Genomic DNA, 22,319 nt, shown 5'->3' with positions numbered 1-22,319 from the left:
CTTGTGAGGTTTATTTTCTTCAGCAAAAGACTGAAGACTTATTTAAGATTCACTTAAGACTTGGGTTAATAAATTTCCTTCTTTAGACCAATGAACTGGCATTGCTGATAGATGTTTGAGGACAGCAGCGTCATGACAGAATAATTTAATTGCTTTATAGCCAAATTTGATTGTATTTAATTAGAAATAAAAAAGCAACTGTGTTAGAGGCTTTCACGTCTGTTCATTAAATTGCTGTTGACTTTTTTCATTGACATTCCATAAATGACAAAGTTAAGGTTAACAGTATAAATAGGGGTGCTGTGGATTATGAAAGGGGAACCCATGCAATTAAAAAAAATGGCTTATATAACCTGATATCATAATAGACAGAATATTTATTTAACTTGCAGTAAATTGACACACCTCTAGACAGAGACAATTATGACTGACTGTAAAACATCTGACAGAACCAATTATGACTGACTGTTGTTTGCTACCTTTGCACAGAAATAAATGAAACAGATATTTGGAACAGAGACTGCTGCCTGTGTGTCTAAGCTTGCTGTAATTAAAATACAATAACCAGTAGGCGATGTAAAAAAATCAGGAGCTAATTTAGTATGTTCCTTAACTCCTTAAATAAAAGTGTGATAGAGACATGATGCTTTACATAAATGATACTCTGCAGGGGGTTTTGTGCATTCCCAGACAAACCAAGGTTTTGGCACTATGCTCATAGGCAGCTATGTTGTTTCTCCTGTACCTGATGCAGATGCACACAAATACAAAGGAACGTGATAGATTTTTACTTCTCACTCTGGAGAGCAGGCTGTCAACAGAATAATTAGGGGAGAGAGTTTAATAGTTGACACAGTTCAGTTGTCCAATCAGGAGGAAAAAAACCAGAAGACTTTAACTGAGCCACATTTTAGGGAATCCAAGAATTAAAGTTCTTGATTGTGGCTATCAGGTTACTCCGCATAATTTTAATAGAAATTAAGAGAAATTGCAATAAATTGAAAACATGCAGTTAAGTATAGATAACCTCCAAATATCTCCATCCTTCAAATGGCACATACATCCAAATATCTCCATTGTTTCAGATGTTTCCAATTTTTTTTTTTTGGTCCCAAATAATGTGAAAATATACCTAGGTAGCTAAACAAGGACTTGGATGGGGTAGTAAATTTGACAGGATATCCAGAAGTTCAGACTGTTTTGTGAAGGGAAGGAGGGAGCAGTTATGTTGGGAGGTAAAAGGAGGGATTACCTGCATGCTTGGTGGTATAATTCTGTAGTATTTATCAGAGTCAGTGATTTACTAACTTGAGAAAATACAATACCTGAATTTTACTTGCATACAGTCAGAAGCACATTTTAAAAATTTATTTCTATTAAAATAATTGCATTTCTAATTTTATATTTGTTTTGATAGTGTCTTTCATGTGTTCTGCATGTATAGAAATACATCTCATTATGTATGGCCATGTATACATTCTGCAGCAGTGGTCATCTTAAAAGATTGCTCATTGCCCCTGAACTTGGATGTTACTAAAACAATGATGGGGTGATAATGGGTATAGAACTATTTCAGAAAGTGAGCACTAAAAGACAATTTCAGTCAGTTTGTATAGCTCCGTTTTCAGAAGGCCTTAAGCATGTTATTGATTAAATTCTCATTTAGGAAGAAAGTAGGAGCTTTTATATGCATCTCTAAGTTGGATGGTGTGGTAACTCAGAGGTATTGACTGGCTGTGTGATATACAGCGGTCACAGTTGTCTTTTACTCAGAGGAGCACAGAGTGATGCCGGTTGTCATTCTTACTCTGCTGTGTGGCAGCGTAAATAGTCCCCTTTCTAACCAACCTGGTGGGAAAAGTCAATATCCCATCAGCAAAGGAGGTAAACACATCAGGAGCTGTGTCCTCTCTCATCTTCCCCTGCTCTGTATTACCACAGTTCTTTAAATCTCTTCTCCCCAGTCATCAGATGCACTTGTGTCATTCAAATGCATGGTGCTGCAGACATAGCCCTGCCTGCCTCTCCTCCCGGAGCTCCCAGCTCCCATTCTCTTATAATTGAAACTTAAAATTGGCCTCATTACTTCAACGAGGCCCCTCATATTTCTCCTTTTTTTTTTTTAGTCCACCCTTTCCTGCCTGCCTCTACAAGGGTAATTGCATCTAAGAAATGTTTGAAGCATACTGTCAGAAAGGTTATTGCGTATAATTGCAGTTTGGATTTAATGTTGGGGGGAGCTGGGAGCTCTGTTAGTGGGATGGCTGGAGCCCCGAAGCCTGAATTGGAGCTGTACACGGGTCTGTATTTCTGTTCCCTACTTTCATCCCTGGTGTATTGTTTGCCTCAATGTTCTAATGATTAATGTGCCTTCCTGCTCTGTTCACATGTGCCAGCTGTTCACATTGATGTATTTTACCTTGGTCCCTCCTGAGCTCCAGGAAGCTTTAAACTATTTTGGCCTACTTTTGAGGTACAAGGATGGAATTTTCCACAGTTCCTTGGTATAAAGAGCATGGTTTGGCTAATGTGAGCAGTTGCAAGTAAATACACTTATTATATCATTAATCTTGAAAATACATAAACAAGTGAGAGCTCAGTTCGTGGCAAAGTGGGATTGGCGTTTTTATGGATCTGGTTAAGACAATTTTCAAGGTTTGTTTAATTTAACCCTATATCTAAATACTTTCAGAATCGTTAAATGTGTTTATGCCATAGTGACTTCAGCCTGTTAATGAGCAGATTCACATAATCAAGCTTTTGTTGTATTGGAGTTGCAGTTTAAGGAAAATCCAATTCTGCTAATAGATTTTAAGTCATTACTGTCTGTGTAACAGTAAAAATGTGGAATCTTCAACAAGGCATCTTCCTCTGTTTGCTTACTGCCCAGACACAATACATAACTCCTTCACAACAATGCATGAAAGCTGCTTATCAAAGTGCTTTTAATCAATGTGTCCACTTACGCAGGCATTGTTAATTTAAACTTTTAATTTGATTTTTAAAGAGTTGATAGCTTCATGCAAAGCAGTTAACTTCAGTGGAACTTTGTGAATAACATGGAAAACCTAAGGAGGTGGCAATTTCTCAGTAAAACATTGCTGTTTTTATTGTACCCAGAGCTAGTCTTCTGAGCTCATACTACAACATCTGAGGCTCTGCAGAAATATTTGTAAATCCTCAGGGAGGAGAACTTCACAAACCTCAGAACTGTAATAGCTTTTTCTGTCACCATACCTCCCATCCCTGCCATCTCCTCATGTAGCAGTCCTTGGCTGCTGAGATGAAGCTGTCTGAAGGGACACCTTCATGTCAGTCACATCACAGAGGTGAGGTGTGACTTGTCACAAAAATGAGACATTTCACCCCTCATACATGTAGACTCAAAAAAACCAGAGTGTCCCTCTCCCCAAAAACCTTTTCTTAAATAAACTCCACTGATTTTAGAGACAATTGGTTTTTCATCTTAACTTGTGCTGTAGACTAATAGCTGTTTGAGAGGGGATGGATTTCCCCTTACATATTCAAAGGACCAGGAGGGCTGTGGAGGTGTCAGGGAGAAGTGAGGCAAAGCTAATGAGCAATAGAAGGATGGTGTTGGTGGCTCACATGCACCTCAGTGGCTTCAAATCTTGACCTGCAAGTACCTGTCCTGTGCTCTCCTGGTGCTGCTGGGTTTGGAGTCCCTCCAGTCTAAGAGCAGGGAAGCTGCCTGGGAGGGCACCTTGTTCTGCAGTCTGTGTGCTCTCCAGTGTTCCAAGGTACAACTGCAGGAACAGGCTTTGGGGTAGGAGCTGGTGTTCCTAGAATGTGGAGTTGGTTGGAAAGTAGGAGCAGAACTGTGCCAGATCTGCATCCACCTGGCATTGCTGTATAATGGAGTAGTGGAATATTTTGCTCTTTTAGTCTTTGTTCACAGCTTTTATAAATGAAAAGCTGGATAATCACCCAAACAAAATCCCTTGGGTGTGGTTTTTTTTAATGGCAGAAAATTTGATTAGAAAAAAAAAACCAACAGAAATAGAACAGCTTGGTCTTTGCTGCTGCAATATGTTCAGGCTCATGCACATGACTTTGCACACACATAAAGGTACAGGTGAGTAAATGCATGTCCCCCAGACACCTCTTATCAAGCATTTAGGAGCCTCTTCATTCATGGATCAGGTGAACCTGACATCTCCTGGTTGAGACACTGGGCATCTTCTCTCCATTTTAGGGTAAAGTAGCATGGAATTCTCCTTGTTTGTGCTATTTCCCCTTTCCTTCCAGTGCCTCCCTAGAGCTGAGGATCACGATTCCTGTCCTGCACACAAAGTGCATTTGAGAACTCACAAGACTGGTGATAAGTGTGTCCCAGGTTGTGCCAGTGCCAGTAGATGAGGGATGAGGGACATGAATTGGACAAGAATGTGATTTCCTTCACTTCTGAAGCCACCCTGGGGCAGAATCTCTCCCTACTTCCAACCCCTGGGGACTCTGGATAGTTCTCACCAAGTGAGGGCACCTGCCCCTTTTAAATGGGATCCTTTCATACCCAGCCCAGCTATTGCTTACTTTCTCTGCTGTGACTTAGTGAACCCCCATTTCACTCCAGCTAGATCACAAAACTGGACTAGGGGTGGCTCTTGCCAGTTTTCCCACTGCTCCTGTGCTGGTGGGGCTGAGGGAGCTTCTGCCTTGGCTCCATGGCCAGGGTTCACCATGGCCCCTCACCATCTCCTGCAGGAAGGGCAGCAGAATGTGGGAGAGCTTGCCACAAACGTGCTCTTTGCTATCTACAACATTCACCTCGTTTTAAAATACCTTGATTCACAGTCTAATGAATGCAAAAATCCTGTCTTTTTGTGGTCATTTAATCCCTCTTTGTGTTTGGGTTTTTCCTCTTTGTTCTTCTAGAGTTTTTGAAGAAGAAGCAACTCAGGAGGGAAGTCTCTGAGGCCTACAAAAGCCTGAAGAGCACCGTAGACAAATGCCTGGCCATGAGTGGCTACTCAGAAGTGAACCTTGGCAAACTCTTCACCGTCAGTATAGGAAGATAGATCTGTGGGAGAGTCCAGGAATGAAAGACAGTGATTGATGAAAAATGGAGGGAGGCCAGTCCCTTGTTTATCAGTAATGATCTCTTCAGCAATACTCTATTTCAGTATGTACAATGATGTTTTAATAATCTTGTCTCTTTGGAGGAGGAAAAATGGGAGATGAAAACAGGATGTATGATTCTTGTGGATATGAAGTATTCAAGGTGTTTTTATCCTTTTTTTCTTCATTGAGAAACCAGGGTTATTAAAATATGGAGTAGTTGATTTTTGCAATATTTTTTGTTGTGTATTTAGACCTATGAGGGAAAAGGGGGTGGGGGAATTGCTGCTTTAATTGGATAATTCCCAGTGAGAGTTGCTGGAATGTAAGTGATCCTAGACTTTGCTCCAGGGTATTTACTAGAGGTGCTCTCAGGAAGAGAGGTTAGTAGAGGTCTCAGTAGGAGCACTAATGTTTTGCCTTTTCACGGTTTATCTTCTTCCTGATCATAAACATACCAATTAAAAACAATACTAAACCTAAATGCATTTAAATGTCCTATTACCTTCTGAACAGAGGTAGGGACACTTTACTTGAAATTCATTAAAGAACGACTGAAACCTGGAGGTGCTAAAAATAGGGACCATCTTTTTATTAGGAGTCTTTCCAAGCATCTTTAAGCATAGCATTTTGCCACGTTGAAAATTTCTGTGTGGATTTAAAGACATGCACATGAACAAAACCCATTTCACTCATGCAGAGGATATAAATGTGTTTCATTTCAAAGTATTTGAAAGTAAGCAATTGATAGAGAAAAATATTTTTGGGATGGCATTGTAACCAATAACGGGGGAATGGAAAGCAGCAAATCATAGTTACTGTTCTGTAATAATTATTGTGTTGGAGATTTTACAGTTTTTACAAAAAAATTGTATTTTTCATTTACTTCTAATAAAACGACAAGTAGATATGACAAGAGAATAAATTTGGGTATATGCTTTTGTACACAAAATATTGTTGTATACTCTGTTCACTGTTTAGCTTGCAATGTGATATATTAATGTAAGGTTATAAAAATTGCTTTTAAATCTTAAACAGTGTAAAATGTAAAGTTTTTTTCACACTTGAAGGAAAAAAAATAAAGTTTTCTAGTAAAAGAGAATTTGATTCTATGATCTGATGGTTGAAAATATGAATGCTAGGTCATATTGCTCTGGACTTCTGGTTTTACAGAATTGCTTTTGTGTCTGTTTTTAGGATGAACAGCCATTAACAAAGGAAGTTTGAAGAAAAAGTAAGAGGATCAGCATGAACATGTTGGGCACTGTAGGGATTCATGTATCTGATTGTGTTCAGAGTATTGTATGACATTCATTTGTCCCCAGAGTGGCATTTGGGAGAAGCTGTGTGTCAGTATGGGTAGTGTCAGTTTGAATATGCCTAAATACACAGTCATGTTCCTAGCAACTTTTGGAACTAAATCCTTTCATTTCTGCTCACATGGAATCACTACAGTGGGAAATGGAATCTGTGCAGTCTCTGCTAGTGTGCAGGTGTTGTCCCACCCTGGTGAGCTATTGATCCTTCCCAATATGTTTAGTTGGGTTAATATTGTAAAACAGACTTTATTTGGAGTTTTGCTTGGCAAGAAGGTGTTGCTGCCAAGATGCCGTACTGAAGTTGCAGAACTTCAAAAGATCCTGGTTTCTTGTAATTCCATACAGGGATTTTTAGATTTTTTGTGTCCAGCTCAATTAGGATTATGAAGATATTACTGATATATACCGATTCTACTGGGTAGAATGCCTTGGGAAAGTGAAAAGTGTGACCTTCTCCTCCAAACATGAGGTATACAAATAAAATGGATAGATATGGCGTAACCTGACCCTGTGGCACTTGTATGTATCTGTATAATTACAGCTGAAGAGCCTGTTAATTTGCAAGTTTAGGGATGTTTAGATTAAATGAGAGTGTTGTGGAATGACTGTGTAGGGTGCAGCAGCACAGAGTGGCCCTGCCAGGGGCTGTTCCCCCACGCACTGAGGCGGAGGAGCTGTGAGTGGCACAGCCCCAGAGCCCCCGGCAGCCACAGCCCGGGGGGGTTCAGGATGGGAAATGAGGGCTTTTACCCCAATGGAGGCTTGTTTTGATTCCTCTCAGCAAAGCTGGTCAGATCAGAGTTGAAGTCTTGGCAAGGAGTAAACCGGATTTTTTTTTCCCCTCCCCTCTCCCTCTAATCAGCTCCGGGCACCGTGCCTCATCTTGGCCCCTCAGAAAGGCTGGGAAATGCAAAATCATCTTTATAGCATTTAATATTAAATGGAGCTGGTAAACGCTGCGCTGTAAATAATTTGGGAAAAGTGAAGTTCGGAGGTTTGCATTCTGAGGCTGCTCTGGCCTGAATCGCCTTCCCTTCCTTTTCCTCCTCATATCCCCCTCCCCCACCCCGTGCTGTTAAAAGGAAGGTTTGTGTTTATTTGTATTTATTTGCAGTTGGGGAAGAGGAGTGTTGATATATGGAGCCGGTGGCCAGGTTTCGCTGATGACATATGCGATATGAAAAAGAATTCCCATCCGCAAACACGGCTGCTGCTGTGCCAAAATCCCTCTTTTCGCCGCCAAAGGCAGTTTTCTAAGGCCGGAGCGGAGCACATCTTCCCCTTCGAATCCATCCCCGTCTTCTGCAGGGCACCTTAAATGTGCCTTAATTGAATAGTTCTCCCGCACCCTCCTTATAGCAGTTTAATAGATTAACTCATCTGTGCCAGCTTCAAATTTCAGATTAAAATTCCTTCATCCCGAAGGCAGCATTATCAGGTTGTTGGAGGCTGTTTTCAAACCTTGGTTTTGAATAGCAGCGGCTCTGCATTAATTTAACCACTAAGCTAATAAGTAGGTTTCGTTTTGTTATGCTAAGCTTTATTGCTTTTCTTTTGATCAGAATGGTGTTGTTGAGCAAAGCAGCAGACAAGGCATTCTTTGATGAGGGAATTAGCGCTCTATTCTTCCTCTATTATTCATAGCACAGTGGAATATGTAAGTACCTGAGGGTGTCAAAGGAGAGCAGGCTCTATTGCAAAGTGTTCGCCTTGTTTCTCTCAATAGCTGACTATGAGATGATAAACCGCTTAATACACTGCACTAATTGGATGAGAGCAAAAAGAGATGGGAATTAAGGCACGGCGAAAGGAGAAAGTGCTACCAGCCTTCATTCACTCTTTCACCACTTTAACAGCACCAAAGGAGGCACAAGCTTTCTAAAAGCAGACTAGGGGTTTTGTGCGGAGATAAAATGAACCTGTTAGTGGATTCAGGTAATACACTAATTATTGCACAGTATAAATACCACTACTGGTTTTATAACACGGAGGTAAACTTCTTTTGAGAAGGTTATAGGATTGCTTGGCAGCAGTGTAGATCCTAATAAGGGACCAGAGTAATAACCCCCTGGATTAACAAAATTGCTGCTTGCAGAAGTATGATTCGGGCTTTTACGAAGATTTCAGCAGAATGAATAAAAATGACTGAATGACATTTCTTAATGCCTAATGGCTTGATAATGATTCCCTTTTCTTTGAGGCAAAAATGTATATTTCAGGCTGCACTGTTAATAACGTCCAAGGAACAAGCCTTATTTTTCCCATAAATTTTTTTTTTCGCGCCTATGGTGGGTTTTAGAACTCAAAAATACGGCTGGGGGCGGGCGGGGTTGGGGGGTGTGGGCTATGAAATGCCGTGAGTGGAGGGGGGAGCTGCGGGGAAGGGTCGCGGGGGGCTCCCACGCGCGGTGCTCGCTCCAGCGGTGCCGCCCGGAGCCGGGGTCGCCCCGCGGAGCCGCCCGCCGGCCCGGGCCCCTCTCGGGATGCCCTTGGGCCGTTCTCCGGCCCCGGCCCGCCGCTGTGCAGCGCTGCCGAGATTGGACCAAATCACCCAAAAAAAGAACCCCACACCCCGGCTCTCCTACGGCCCGTCCGGGGGCCGGGGCTTGGTCGGGTGGGACCAGGAGTCATCACGGCCGGGGTGAAGGACCGGGGCTTCCCGCATCTCGGTCCCTGCTGCTCCGGGGAAGCGGCACACGGGACCGCTGCGCCCAAAAAAACAAAAAAAGAAAGAAAGAAAAAAAAAAAACCAGCAACAACAAAAAAAGAGGAAGAAAACCACCCAGAGAGTAAAAAAGGAAGAGGGAAGAAACGGAAGTTCACCTCTAGGAGAACGAAGGGGCAGGCGCGGAGAAACTTTTGTAACCCCAAAGGTGCGGGGGTGGCCAAGCGTTCCCCAAAATTCCAGATTTTCTCCCCCACTCCCGCCTTTCGGCAGCGGCAGAGCCTGGGGCTGTCCCGTCCCAGTGCCGGGCAGCGTGGGGCGGCTCCCCGCGGGGTGGCACCGCTGCCACCAAGGGACGGCCCCGAGCCCCGGGCTGGCGGCGGGGGGGACGCGCCACGGTGCCCGCGACAGAGCGCGGACAGGCTCGGCCCTGGGTGGGTGCCGCAGCACCCCGCGCTCCGCAGCTCCGCTCGCAAACGGGGCTGCGGCACCTCCCGTCCGCCCCCGGCACTCCCGGCTCCGGCCGAGCCTCCCGCGCCCACCCCGGCCCGCGGGGGGGCCCCGGCCGCCCCCGGCCCCGCAAGGACAGCAGGGCTTTCTGCTTTTTCTTTTGATGTCTTTTTTCTTTTTTTTTTTTTTTTTTCTTTTTCTGTTAAACATATATTTTTGTTTATTTTCTGAACGTGGCACTTCTCCACCGGATAGCAAGGAAAAGTGTTAACAATAACGACATTACACGAAAAAGTACTGTACCATTGCCTCTTGAGGGTTTCAGAAACCTCTACAGTTAATAAGTTAAATAAAGAGTTTGTACATAAATATTTGTCTAGGAACCTATTATATCTACAACACAGTAAGAATCTACAGAATGACAAACTTTTACAACACTACACTGAGTGCAATTGTTTTATAACTTTTCAAATATACAAAGCTCTGTTCTTTTTTTATAACAATGGTATGTACAGAATTAATAATCACAGTTTAGTGACTTAAACAGTCCATATTCTAGCAGTGTATTTCGCTTTGGTTTGATATAAAAACCTTGGTTGGTGTAGTGATAAAGAATATAACAAGAAAAAGATATACCCTTTCCCCTAAGTGCACTGGTTATCTTACAGCATCAAATTTACTTTCAGTTTGCACTGTCAGCATCCTTGGTTAGCATATGCAGCTCGTTGCAACATGTAAAATAGTTCTCCAGCGCTTCTAACTGACCAACTTAACATCCTAGGATGCTATTTTAAGAAGATGTGGGTAGCTTTCCACCTCTCTTAGCTTCTCTATTGTTTTTTGTTTCACTTTCTTAATTACAATTCTATTTCTTTTTTTTTTTTCTTGCCAGATAAACAGAAGGAAAAATATTTAGTGTACGAAACGCTAATATATAGTAACTTTTATTAGGGTTTTTTTCTTTTTTTTTCTTTTTTTTTTTTTTTTTTTTTTTTTACTTTTCCCCCCTTACGTTCATAGAGGAAATGGACATGTCGTACATTTAGAAATGTACCAGCCAAGGAGTTACTTATTCAGGAGGTTTTAAGTGTCGTTTCACTCGTGTGAGGGATGATGCAAGAGGCATTCACTTTCCCCAAGTTCCTAACTTGAGGACCTACTACAGTCTCAGCTGCTGGTCCTCTTTTTTTTTTAAAATCATCATTATTTTTCCCCCCGTTTGGTCTTGATTCATGCTGTCTGAGGTGACCTTTATTGATTCGCGTATTTACTCTCCTCTTCTCCCCCTCTTTTTTCTCTCCCCCCTAAAAAAACCCTATCCCGCACCCCGCGGACGGCAGCCGTGCCTTAGCACACCTCTTTCCCCGTGCTGTTCCCGGGGAGGATGTTGAGCTGGGTGAGCTGGGCGGCGTGTTCCTTGGCCTTCAGCCGCAGGGCGGCGATGCTGGACGCCCGCCGGTCGGCGGCGGCACTGGCCGGGTCCCCCAGCCCCGCCGAGCCCACCGCGCCCTCGGCGGCCGGCGCCGGCTGCCGCAGCAGGGCCGCGGCGCTGGAGGCGCTGCCCAGGGGGGACATGGTGGAAAAGAGCCTGCAAGGGAAGCACAGACGGCCGTCACCGCCGCGCCAGGGAGCGCCGGCCCCGCTCGCCTCCTCCCCACCAAGCGCGGACGCGAGGGGACAGAGACCCGCTGGAAGTACCCGACGGCGGGCAGGCAAAAGATTTTTTTTTGGGGGAAAAAAAAAAAAATTAAAAAGGGAGGAAAAATCGCTGAGCCTGGTCCTCCCCGACAGCCACAGTCAGGGCGGCAGTGGCCGGGGGATGCGCGGGGAAAAGCCCCCGTTCCCGGGCAGGCAGCGCTCGCTCCCCCCGTTCCCCGGAGCCGCCCCGGCTCCGCGAGCAGCGCTGCCGGGGCCGCCCGGCGCTGCCCGCGCCTCGCCTGCGGCTTCCGCGGGAGCTCGTCCCGACGCGAGCCTGTGGAAGCTGCTCAGCCCCACTCATGCCCGCGGCTAAAAATTTGTCCGTGACGGTCCCCCCGCGGCCGGAGCGGCTCACGGCACCCGGGATGTCGCGGCTCCTGTTCATCCCGACTGGCCAAATATACCGGCAACCCCCGCCCCGAGCAAAGCAGAGGCCACGCGTGCACGTAGGGAAAGCCACTCAAGGGTTTAATTTCTGAGTGGGAGCACCGCTTTCCGCGGGCCGGTCCCGCAGGGGCCCTGCCCCGGCCCGGCCGCCCCCACGGGGAACCCGCGGCCGCGCGGGGGGCGGGCGAGGAGCCGCCTCCGCCCAATGAGCGGCCGCGGCGGAAGCACGTGACCCGCGCGGCGCCCAATCGGCGCCGGCTGCGAGGCGCTCCAAGTTCGAACGGCGGGGCGGCCGCGCGCGGCGGGTCCCGTGTGGGGCCGCGATCAGCCCGGCGCCCCCGCCTCAGGACAGCGCGGTGCCGGTGCGCGGGGAGGGGGCGGGCGGTACCTGCCGAAGGCGGGGCTGATGAAGGCGGGGTGGCGGAACACGGCCGCGCCCAGGAAGGTGCCGAGGCCGAGCGGGGTCCCGCCGGGGGGCAGCGCCGCGGAGCCGGGGGGCGGCGGCGGCAGGCTGGGGAAGGCGGCGGCCGCGGCGGCGGCGGCGGTCCAGGCGGAGTCTAGAGCTGGGTGATGAGGAGGGAAAGGACTAGCATCAAGGTATGGACTGAGGGGGTGAGTTGCTGACAGGGGACCAGGGAAAGGCAAACCTGGGGGGTGTGTCTGAGCCCCAGCCTTTTCCCTCTTCCGCCACTTAGCCCTACGGTTCTGGAACCATACCTGAAAGCCAAAAGAAAAACCGGTTTTAATACGCCTGCCCGCGCCCTCGGAGCGGCGAGCCCCGCAGGAGCCCCGCACCGGCCCGACGGCCACCGCTCCTCCGTCCCCGAAGCGGGATCGCCCCAAAGCGGGCCACGTGTGCCGGTGCCGCGCCGAGCCCCGGGCCGGGCCGACCCGCGGCTTTCGGTGCCAGCCCCGGCCCTGCGGCGCGCCCCGGCTCCCCGAGGGGCGCAGGAGTTCCGCACCCCCGCACACCTTGGCGGCAGGTCGGCGGTGCGGGCAGATAGCGGAGCGGGAGGCGGCTCCCGCTGCGCTGGAGCAGCGGCAGTACGATTTCCCAAGAGGACTACGCGGGAATTATTCCGCACTCACACCCACACCGCGACTTTTTTTTTTTTTTCGTTAAAGGGCATATTTACAAATTATATGGTTTGGGGATCGTTAGAATTTTTTTTCCCTTCAGATTTAAAGAGAGGGGGAAAAATCGTAATTTCACTAATATTGGAAACGAATAAATAATTTGTGAGGCAACCAAAGCAACAAATACAGATTTCAAGGCTGCCCTTTTAAGATCTATTTTATGAAAGTTAGTTAGGATGCCATGGCACTGCCGTCCTTTCTTTTACCCCTCCCACAAAGCAAAAATCGTGAAATAAAACTGCTTAAAGCAGGAGAGAGGTAGAGGAAAATAAACTACATTTCAAAGGAAAAGAAAAGATTCCGTTATTATATATATAATAACCAATTGAGGGGCCATCACACGCACCTACAGACAGAGACTTTGAGAGACAGACGCTTGTAAATCTTTTGGGACAGGTGTAGGCAGAGTTTTTCCTGTTATGCTGGGCTTTGTAAGCTCAGTATGAGACCCTTCTTTCCCGGAAGGCAGAAAGGCAGCAGCGCTGCGAGTCTCCCTGCAGTTGTTCAGCGGGAATCGATCTCCACGCACGCCTATCTGGGCACCCACGACGAAGAGGCATTGTGCTCGTGCGGAAGGCAACAGCCTGGCACGGAGGGAGCGTCTCTCCCCGCTAAAACTCAATTAGCAAGCTGTCCTCACTACAATTCCCCCTTATTGAATTAATAAGTCTGAGTAGACCCAAAGGTAAACGAAGGGACTCTCATAATTCATATTCACTTAATTACATCTTCTGCCATGAATAGAGGAGAAAGAAAGGGGGTGTCTTTCTGTTAAAAAAGTTATTTAACTTTCCCACGACTTGTTCCCCTGAGCTGAAAATACTGATTTGCTGTCACATCTCTGTTTGACAATGGAGAAATGTGTCAACAGAAAGGAGGGGACAAATCTCATCATTAGCCCCTCTAATGCAAGAAGCTGTTGTGTATTAAATGAGCCATATGGAATTTATTATGCTTTATCAGCGCCCGATTTTAACTGTAAAGTGATTTGCTCAGCTTCAAACCCAGAGACATCTGTTTTCTGTTGGCAATCAGGGCATCCCAATGTTTATCGTCTCTTTGGTTATGAGACCCGGGTTGGGAAATGCACTCTGGTATGGGGCGGCAAACACCTTTAATAGCATTGCACTCACTCACTATTAGATCAATGCAGGCTTATTGCTATCAAAAATGGGAAATCAAATAGCATTAGCCAGCTCCTTGTGCAGGCGGAGAGGAAATCAAACAACATTTCGCCTTCAAATGGCCCTGTTTGTTCTAGCACTAAGTGGGCTTTTATGAAGCCCGATTGGAGATTTGATGGCAGCCAAATACCCGACTTGCGGCCGAGCGGGTTTCTAACAAGCGAAACGGGAGCCCTGAGTTTTAATCACACGGGGATCCGCCAGCCGATGGCTCGGCCCTGGCGGGGCCAGGCCACCCTTCCCCGGGCGCCGCCGAGGGACGCGCCGGTCCCGGTCCCGCCGCTGCCACTCACCTGCACTCGGGCTTCTGTCAGATCGAGCCTCATGGCCAGCTCCTCCCTGGGGGAGACACAGACGCCGCCGTCAGCCCGGGGCACCTCCAATCGCCCGCGCCCGAAATCCCGGTGCCCGAGGCGAGCGGGGCCGGGCCGCGGGCGGACACCGCCTGTCGCCGCCCTCGGCCCGGCTCCGGGCCGCCGAGCTGGGCGCCTCTTGGCACTCCAGGGTTTTGGCATTCCCTCCCCGCCGCTCCCCAAATTCGGCCACTTCCAGCCGCAGCTGCCGTGTAGGGGACGGCAGCCGGGAAGCTCCACACGGAGGTTCACATTGCCACAATTAAGGTAAATCGGAAAACACTAAGGCACTGGAAAATAGCTCATCAGTTCCGTGTCCCAGAGAGGAGCATTCCCAGCATAACTGGGACCCTGCCGCGGCCGGAGCCCCGCACCCTCAGGGCGTGAAAAGCCCTGGAGCAAAACCCAAAGCCGTAAAAAAACACCAACGAAAAAACTGCGGTACGTCCATACACAGCCCGGGCAGCCGCTCCCGGGGCCGGGGCCAGGCGGCGCCCCGAGGTGAGCACCGCGGGCGATGCGCGGCTCCGAGGTCCAGGGGAAAAAAAATGCCCCCGTGAACACTCCTGTTCCAACGCTGCCCCGAACCCCAACCCCCGGGCAAAACAAACGAGAAACCGGGAGGGTCTTCGGGATCGAAAAATGCGATTCTGGGGACTCGATCCCCCCTCTAGTCTTAAGGCGGGAGTGGGGAGCTGCAATTTTCGGTCAGCGCGAGGAGAGGGCTGGCGGCTCTGCCTCTCTCCTTGCCTGCACTTCCCGCGGGGGAGCCGCTGGCCAGACCCGCCACCACCGAGCTCCCATTTTCAACGGGAAAATGTCCCCGAAAGTGTGGACAGAGCCGGGCTGGGCCCCCCTGGGCTCCTCGGGGGCAACTCCGGGCACCAAGAGGTCCCGACGTGCCGGGCCGGTATTTTTAGGCAGCGGCGCTTTGATCTCTGCCGCTGCCGGGGCTTCCCCGGGCCGGGCTCCAGCCCACGAGCAGCGCGAAACCGATCCCGGAGCGACCGCGGTGAGAGGAGGGGTGGGCAGGGGGTAAAAATAGCGCCCGGCGGCGGCCTTCAGGCGGGCCTGCCCGGGCTCTGCCGGCCCTGGGTCCCCCCTGAACCCGGCCCCGTTCCCCGTCTCCTCCAGCCCGGGGATGCCCGAGGCAGGATTCACCGCCGGGAGCGGGGGTACAGCACACTGCGGCCCGTCCCGTCCCCCCGGGGTTCGCTCACTCCGCGCTCGGCCGGGGCCCCGGCGCCGGTACCTGGTGAAGACGTCGGGGTAGTGGGTTTTCTGGAAGGCCCTCTCCAGCTCCTCCAGCTGGTAGCTAGTGAAGGTGGTACGATAGCGGCGCTGCTTCCTCTTGAGCAGCCCCTCCTCGGAGTCGCTGCCGGCCGAGAGGCAGACGCTCTCCTCGCCGTCCTTGCCCTCGCCGTCCTCGGGGTGCAGCAGCAGCTCCTCCTTGGGGGACAGATCCCCGCCCTCCGCCCCGGGGGCCGCGGTGGCGCCCCGGCGGGCATCCTTCAGCAGCCCCCCGCCGTCCTCGCCCAGCAGCTCCTCCTCCTCGTCGTCCTCCAGCTCCTCTTCCTCCTCGTCCTCGTCCTCCTCCAGCATCTCTTCGTCCTCTTCCTCCTCTTCCTCCTCCGCGGCCGGCGCGGCAGGGCCCGGCCGTTCCTCGACGTGTGCGGCGGGGCTGCCCAGCTCGTCCCGGGCGGGCGGCGGCGCCACGAAGGGCGCGTTTTCACGGTAGCTTTTGCTGCGGCTGATGCTGACCTGGGGCGCCTGGCTGATCTTCAGCGTGTCCCACGGGGCGGCAGCGGGCACGGGGCCCGCGCCCCCCTCCGGCCGCCCCTCCGTCCGGTCCCCCCGCGGCCCCGCCGCCCGCGGCGGCAGCAGCCGGCCCCCGCCCGGCCCGTAAAGCCGGCGCAGTTTGGGGGGAAGGTGCAGCTCGGCCGGCTCGAAGGGGGGACTAGCCTTAGGGGACCCTAAGCCATGAAAGTGGCGTAGACGGCCGCAGCAGTCGGACGGAGCGGGCAGGCGTGGCGGGGAGAAGGGTACGGAGAAAAGAAAGAAAGAAAGGAAGAGAGAAGGAAAGACACGGTCAGTAGGATCTGCGCGAATAGAGCCCAGGGCAAGAGTCCAGTCCCTCAGCCATCCTTCGTGCACCATTTTCCACCTCCTGCCCCGTCCCTCAGGCCGTCCCCGGCCCGCGCCGCTGCTCCCAGCCTGGCAAGAAATTCCTCCGGGCCGCTGAGCCTGGCCCGACGCCCCGCACGGGGCCGGGACAGGCTGAGGGGGCTCCGGCAGCCCCGGGCCTGCGCCGGCACATTTCCGACAGCGGTCAGCGCCGGACCACATCCCACATGGCGGGGCAGCGGTAGTCCCAGTGCGCCCGCCCGGCGGCCCGGGATTCCTCCGCTGGCTTTTTTTTGTTTTGTTCCCCCCTTCCTATAATCTTCCCCCACTCCCCAAGTGTAGTTTTGGTTTTGTAGGAAACAATCCCGCCCGCCAGTGTACGCCGGGAAAAGCGGGAGCGAGGCCGCCCATGGGAGCTGCCCATCCGGGCTCCCCGCGGCTCCGGAGGGGGCTGCTCCCAACTTGGGGCCGGGGGCGGTGGCTGCCGACGGCCCGTTATCACTGCCCCGGCTGCTGCCGGGCGCGGCCCCGGCTCGCTGGCCGAAACCCGTTACAGGTTTTAATGCGAACGGGCCAGGCTTTTCCCCCCACACGGATCGCATCTCGCACCGATTTATTTCGGCTTTAAAAATTACACATATATCGAAAGCAAGAGCAGCCTAAAGCGCCGGTACCCGACCCCCAGGGAAAGAATTGTGACGAATTCCGGGCACGGCTCTGGCCGCGCTTCCTGGCAGCATAGCAGCCGCTAACGAGCACGGTAACGGGATAACAGCGACCGCAGCTCCGAGGCGGCGCCCGGCCGTGCGGTGCAGGCGGGGAGCGGGGCCGGAGCCGAGCCGCAGGGTGTGCAGGGAATGGGGGACACTCAGCCGGGCCTGCCCCATGCCGGGGAAAAGGGACGGGACGAGCGGGATGGGACGGCAGGGCTTACCTTGCGCGGCCTTGTCGGTGTCGGGACGGGCGGCGATGGCGGGCAGGGTGGGCGCGGTACCGAGCAGCCGCACCTTGCAGGGGCTCCGCCGGCCCAGGATGCTGTCGATGCAGTAGGAGGACAGCAAAGTTGGCGATTTACTTTTGCACTCGGGGCGCTCGGCGCAGCTCTCCTCCGGGTAGGGGCCGCTCATGGCGGCGGCAGCGGGGCCGAGCCGTGGGGCCGGGGCGGGAGCGGCGGCGCGGACGCCCCCGCGGCGCTGCCCGGTGCCGCCGGGACGCCCGTCACGGGGGGAGTGAGCGGCGGCCGCGGCGCTCTTGAGTCCCCTCGGCTCCACGTGCGGGCAGCCGCCCCCTGATTGGCTCCCGCCGGAGGCCGGGCGGCCGCCGACAGACGGCGCCCGGCAAAGCCCGGCTCGGACCGCCCCGGATCGGCGCCCGCCCCGAGTCGCCGCGCTGCCCCCGGCCCCGCCCCGCCCCTCCCGCCGCGCTCCGCCCCCGCTCCGTGGGGGCGGCAGCCGGCGGGTACCCGCTCGGGGGAGCCGTCGGGGGCGCCCGGGATGGGCGGCGGCGGAGTTCCCGTGGCACGCCTTGCTCCGTCCCCACCCCCCCCGCCCCGACGGCAGCCCGCTCCCCGCCCGACCCCTCCTTAGCCCCCGGCAATTCCCGGGCGGGATGGCGTGGGCGGTGCCGGGGGATCCGCGCCGCGTTTTCCCGCGGGCAGCGCCCGCCGGGCGCGGTGCTGCGCAGGGCCGCGCGCTCGCCGCGCTCGCCGCCGCTGTTTGAAATGTCGCGTCCGCGCTCGGCGCTTTCCGCGGCAGCACCTGCGCAGCGCCTGCAGCGGCCGGGACCGACCCAGCCGAGTGCGGGAGCCGGGAAGAGCTTCCCCCGGGCAGGGCAGGGCGCGCAGCCCGGTGCGGTGCTGTCCGCCCGACTCCTCCCTGCCCTGACAGCCTCCGCCTTTCTCCGCACATATATCTCCCCTCCGCCGGCGCTTTCCACGCCGCTTCGGGGCCGGAAAACCTCTGACCATTTTTTATGCTCCCTCCTTTCCCTTCCCTGTTGGGCGGTCACGAGTTCAGGCTCACTGTCCGGTCAGTTTGGGCTCAGTTTTGATGGGCACGGTACAGCTGCCCGTCCCCGCTCATGTGTGCTTGCCGAGAACTCCTGTTCTCGGCAAGCACAAACACGTCGGAGAAACTGCTCCCGGTCACCACAAATAACCCGTCCTCTCGTTCGGGTGATGCCCAGCCCCGAGCACCGAAGCGGAGACAGCCCAATTTTCCCTGTTCATGCTACAACTGCCGTGCGGAACTGACGTCTCCTAATTAACCAGAGATAATTAAGAGAAAAGATAGGCGAGTGCGTGCTTGTGTCCGTGCTGGCGTGGGCTAAACGCCGCTCTGGCTGCGTCCACGCCCGAGGGCGCACACGCACACACTTCCAAGCTCTAAAGGTGCGTGCGCGGGGACAAACGTTAAACCCAGAGTCATCCCCTCCCTGGGAGCGGGGCCCCTCGGGGTTCCTATCCCTCATTCATCCCTCTTCGTTTCCCCCCGATCCGCAGGCCGAGGCGATGCCAGCGGGAAGCGCCCCGACGTGCGCGGCCGGCGGGGCGGCCGCAGCCCGGCCCAGCTTTGCGGGTGCTCCTGGGCCGGGTACGCAAAGCTGCCCCGTTTGCCTTCGGTGCTCAGCTCTAGGGAGCTTTTGCCATCCCCGGCACGAGTGGCATTTAGCTCATTAACTCAGTAACTAAAAAAGATCCACCCCAAATCCCAAACCAGCCAACCAACAAAAAAAAAAAAAAAAAAAAAAAGACAGAATACCCAGGGGTGCCCTTGGCGAGGTTCGGCGAGCAGAGGGGCTGCCGCCTCTTGCTCTCGCCCTGGCCGTGCCGGGCGGTTCCACCGCGACTTTTCCACCGGCCTTCCCTGCCGGGGCTTCTTGCCCGGGAGAAGCTGCGCGGAGCCGCGGGTAGCACCGGGTCAGGAGCGGCGCTCCGGCAGCCGGGGAGCCCGGCCCGCATCCGGCTTCCCTCCGCTGCCTTGCCGGGCGCCGGCCGAGCCGCTGCGGGCGAGCCGCGACACTGCGAGTGGCGGAGCAGGGACGGGCAGAGCTGCCGGGAACCGGACCCGCCGCAGCACAGGCGACAGCCGGAGGGCACGGGGGACCTTCGGTGCGGCATCTGCGAGGGCTTCAGCAGCGCCGAGACCCTCCGGTGGCTGCCGGCGGTGCGAGCCGGGACTGCGGCGGGAGGGAGCTCGAGGCTGTCGGGGACGGGCGGAGCGCAGCGAGCCCTGCTGCGGCCTTCCAGCCGTCTGCAGCTTGTTTTCACTCCTTCCCCGCCCCGGTCCCTGTCTCCCTGTGCCCGAGTCTGGCCGGGGGGGCCTCCCCTTCCCCACTTTCCGGCGCCCCGGCGGGCCCTGCCGGAGGAAACGCGGCCCCGGCCAGCCCAGGGCGTGGGGCGGGCCCGCAGTACTCCCGTTCGCAGGCAAAAATGCTTTGCGATGCGAGCTCTCCTCTACCAATTCACTTTGTTGCTTTATTTATTTTTTTAAACAAACTTTTAGTCATTTATGGTCTCTCCCTCTCCTTCTTTTCTTCCCTTCCCCCTGCAACCTGCTAATTTAACACTGGAGCGCGTTATGGCAGTATTACAGGGAGAGAACGAGAGAGAGAGAAAACAACAATACTGCAATGATCCAAATGATACAGTAGAATTATAGCAATTATAGTTCTGCTCGGAGAAGAAAACCTTGCTGAGCTCAGCCAAACAAACTGATACCTTGTACGGATAACAAGCCCGGGGACTGACAGCCGGTGCTGAGAGAGGCAGGAGGGCACAAACGGAAATATTTGCCTTATTTCACTCCAGCCAGCCTACATTAACACTCTCGTCTGCCGCTGCCAGAACAATATCCGCTCCGGCTCCTCGCACCCGGGGCCTCCGCGATGAGTTTCTCCCCAGGGACCGGCCTCCGCACCCACCCGCGCTCGGCTCCGCTGGGGCCCTGCCGGGAAGGAGCAATGGGAGCGCTGACGCTGCGGGACCGGCCCTCTGTGCAAACCACCCATCCCCACCGCGGGGCGAGGGCGGTGCGCCCCGGCGCGCTCTGCCCGGGACCCTCCGGCCAGCCCAGGGTCCCCCTCGCCGTCTGCCCTCCGAGCGGGCGGCCCCGCTTGGCCTGGGAGCGTGGGGCAGGTGCGCAGCTCTCCGCGCTCTCCGCCTGGCCGCGCAGCGGGGCCGGGGCTCCGCGGCTGCCGCGGCACCACCGCCCGACGGCTGCCCGTGGCGGCTGCAGCACCGGCGCACGCCCTTCTCCCGGACCTGCCCAGGCGGCCCGGGGACGGCGTTTGCAATGGGGTTTGGGCTTGTCACTGTTTTTCCCTGTTCATCTTTCTTTAGCGTTACAGAGAGCCCCGTCGCTGGGAGCGCTCCCCCCTGAAACCTTCCTTGGGAGGGGATGTGGCTACAAAATGGCAGTGCGCTGTCAGGCTTGGGGAGAGGTGTTTGATCTTAGGGCGGAGACAGGGCGAAGCTCTGTTACAGGCGTTGTGGTTGGAAATGTGCAAGATCGGTTCAAGACCAGGTGAGAAATTGTGTTCACCTCGCAGGGAATAGCGTCTGCCTCGGCTGGGGAGGATTTGCCCTCACTGCGGCGGCCACCGGCGACACAAGGTTGTGACCCATGGACTGAGCAGACGGCAGCTTTTGGTCCGTGAGCAATTGGTGCCCGTCCCGTCCCCGGCGCATCCCGCAACCCTCGGTCCAGGCTGCTGAAGTCGGGAACCCCTCCGGTGGGTTCCCGCTCCCTGCCAGCCCTGCGCATGGGTGGAGCCGCAGCCGCAGCCCATCCCCAGGCTTTTACACAAGCTGGTTGTTGTTTATTTTTTACTCTCTTTGCAATGGAGAAGAAAACGATAACAACTACCGTAAATCCTGATTTATCACTGTCTACCATAGATATCACAATTCGATTTATCATTGTCTACTTTATGCGGAAGAAAAAGGCTTGTGTAGAAGCTGTCTGTAGGGAGGTACAGCAACTGTATTTCCTCTGCCTGCCCTCCCGGCTCTTCGCTGGAGTTTCCTCCCCATTCCTCGACGTGCTTGGCGCCCTGGCCCCGTGCTCCCCCTGGCTCTGTGCTGTGAGAGCCACAGCTCCTGGCTAAGCCAGGGTCAGCCGCAGAGAACGGCAGGGTCTGAAGCGCCCCACGCCCGAGCGCGCAGGAGAGTGAAACACAGGTGACCGCTGGTCTTCAAGAGACGTGATTTAGTCTCATTCCTCCCCCGGCACAGCCCCCTCTCTTCCCCCCGCCCAGCGTTCAGGACTATGGTCCTGTGAACAAACGCAGTACAGCTGGGCATTGGGGAAGGTGGGATGCCTCGGTACCAGGCAGAGGGGAAATGCGTGATGCCGTTTAGATGTCATGAACTGGCACATGATTCCCCTTGTGAGCCTCACAGCGTTTTATCTCAATCCATATTCACGATATGTTTTTCAGCTTTGTGGAGAGTACTTTTCTGGGCACAGCCTTGACTTTGCACAGTTCAGCCCTGAGCTGTGGAGATGGGTGGAGATGGGTTGTTGCCCAGAACTACTCAATTCTTCTGCTAAAGTCTTGTGAAACACTTAAAAAAAATTGGCTAATACCCTACAGACGGTCATGCGGGACCTCAGAACAGCTGCACATCCCCTATAGCCGCGATCAGACAGTTGGGGGAGAACCAGCATCTCTTTGTGTCCCCTGGGGCTTTGACCAGTCACTGGTCACCTGAATGCTGCACCTCAGGGTTCAATGGCTTAACAACCTTCTCATTTCAGGTAAGATAACTGCTACCCCGTCACTGCAGATTGACAATTTAAGCATTGGGTAATCTGTACCCAGCAGCTATCACTAGGGCACTGCACCAAAATCTCTTTGCAGAATGATGTTGGACTTCAGCATGTTTGAATTCTCATCCAAGAGAAAAGCTCATTTTGCAAGT

General features: G+C 53.5%; 2 protein-coding genes across 3 annotated transcripts in view; one reads left to right on the top strand and one right to left on the bottom strand.

Moving 5' to 3' along the window:
* The window catches only part of POLA1 (DNA polymerase alpha 1, catalytic subunit), a 185,327-nt gene extending 178,841 nt beyond the window's left edge, over nucleotides 1–6,486 (top strand). The window contains 2 exon segments of the mRNA XM_036382543.1: nucleotides 4,897–5,036; nucleotides 5,038–6,486. Of these exon segments, the coding sequence (XP_036238436.1) occupies nucleotides 4,897–5,036; nucleotides 5,038–5,073 (176 nt within the window). The 3' untranslated portion in view covers nucleotides 5,074–6,486.
* Nucleotides 6,487–9,808: 3,322 nt separating this feature from the next.
* On the bottom strand, nucleotides 9,809–17,625 carry ARX (aristaless related homeobox). Of its 2 annotated transcripts, XM_036387697.2 has the most exons (6): nucleotides 17,331–17,625; nucleotides 15,525–16,245; nucleotides 14,213–14,258; nucleotides 12,246–12,315; nucleotides 11,987–12,161; nucleotides 9,809–11,101 (listed from the first exon to the last, which is right to left on the bottom strand). In XM_036387697.2, exons 1-6 carry the CDS (start codon nucleotides 17,521–17,523, stop codon nucleotides 10,861–10,863), a joined length of 1,446 nt encoding a protein of 481 aa, XP_036243590.1. In that variant the 5' UTR covers nucleotides 17,524–17,625; the 3' UTR covers nucleotides 9,809–10,860. The 2 variants fall into 2 exon arrangements, with proteins under 2 accessions (XP_036243590.1, XP_036243582.1); XM_036387689.2 differs by having other exon boundaries at nucleotides 11,987–12,315.
* Nucleotides 17,626–22,319: the final 4,694 nt, after the last annotated feature.

The sequence above is a fragment of the Molothrus ater genome, chromosome 2 (genome assembly GCF_012460135.2).
Source record: "Molothrus ater isolate BHLD 08-10-18 breed brown headed cowbird chromosome 2, BPBGC_Mater_1.1, whole genome shotgun sequence".
Taxonomy (NCBI): domain Eukaryota; kingdom Metazoa; phylum Chordata; class Aves; order Passeriformes; family Icteridae; genus Molothrus; species Molothrus ater.
The sequence above is the reverse complement of the archived record's forward strand: the minus strand, read 5'-3'. Positions and strand labels throughout refer to the sequence as shown.

Coding starts and splice junctions, on each gene's coding strand:
- ARX (XM_036387689.2), bottom strand. CDS start 17,523: ATGAGCGGCCCCTACCCGGAGGAGAGCTGCGCCGAGCGCCCCGAGTGC. Junction 16,246..17,330: donor CACCGACAAGGCCGCGCAAG/GTAAGCCCTGCC, acceptor TTCATGGCTTAG/GGTCCCCTAAGGCTAGTCCC. Junction 14,259..15,524: donor TACCCCGACGTCTTCACCAG/GTACCGGCGCCG, acceptor TGTCTCCCCCAG/GGAGGAGCTGGCCATGAGGC.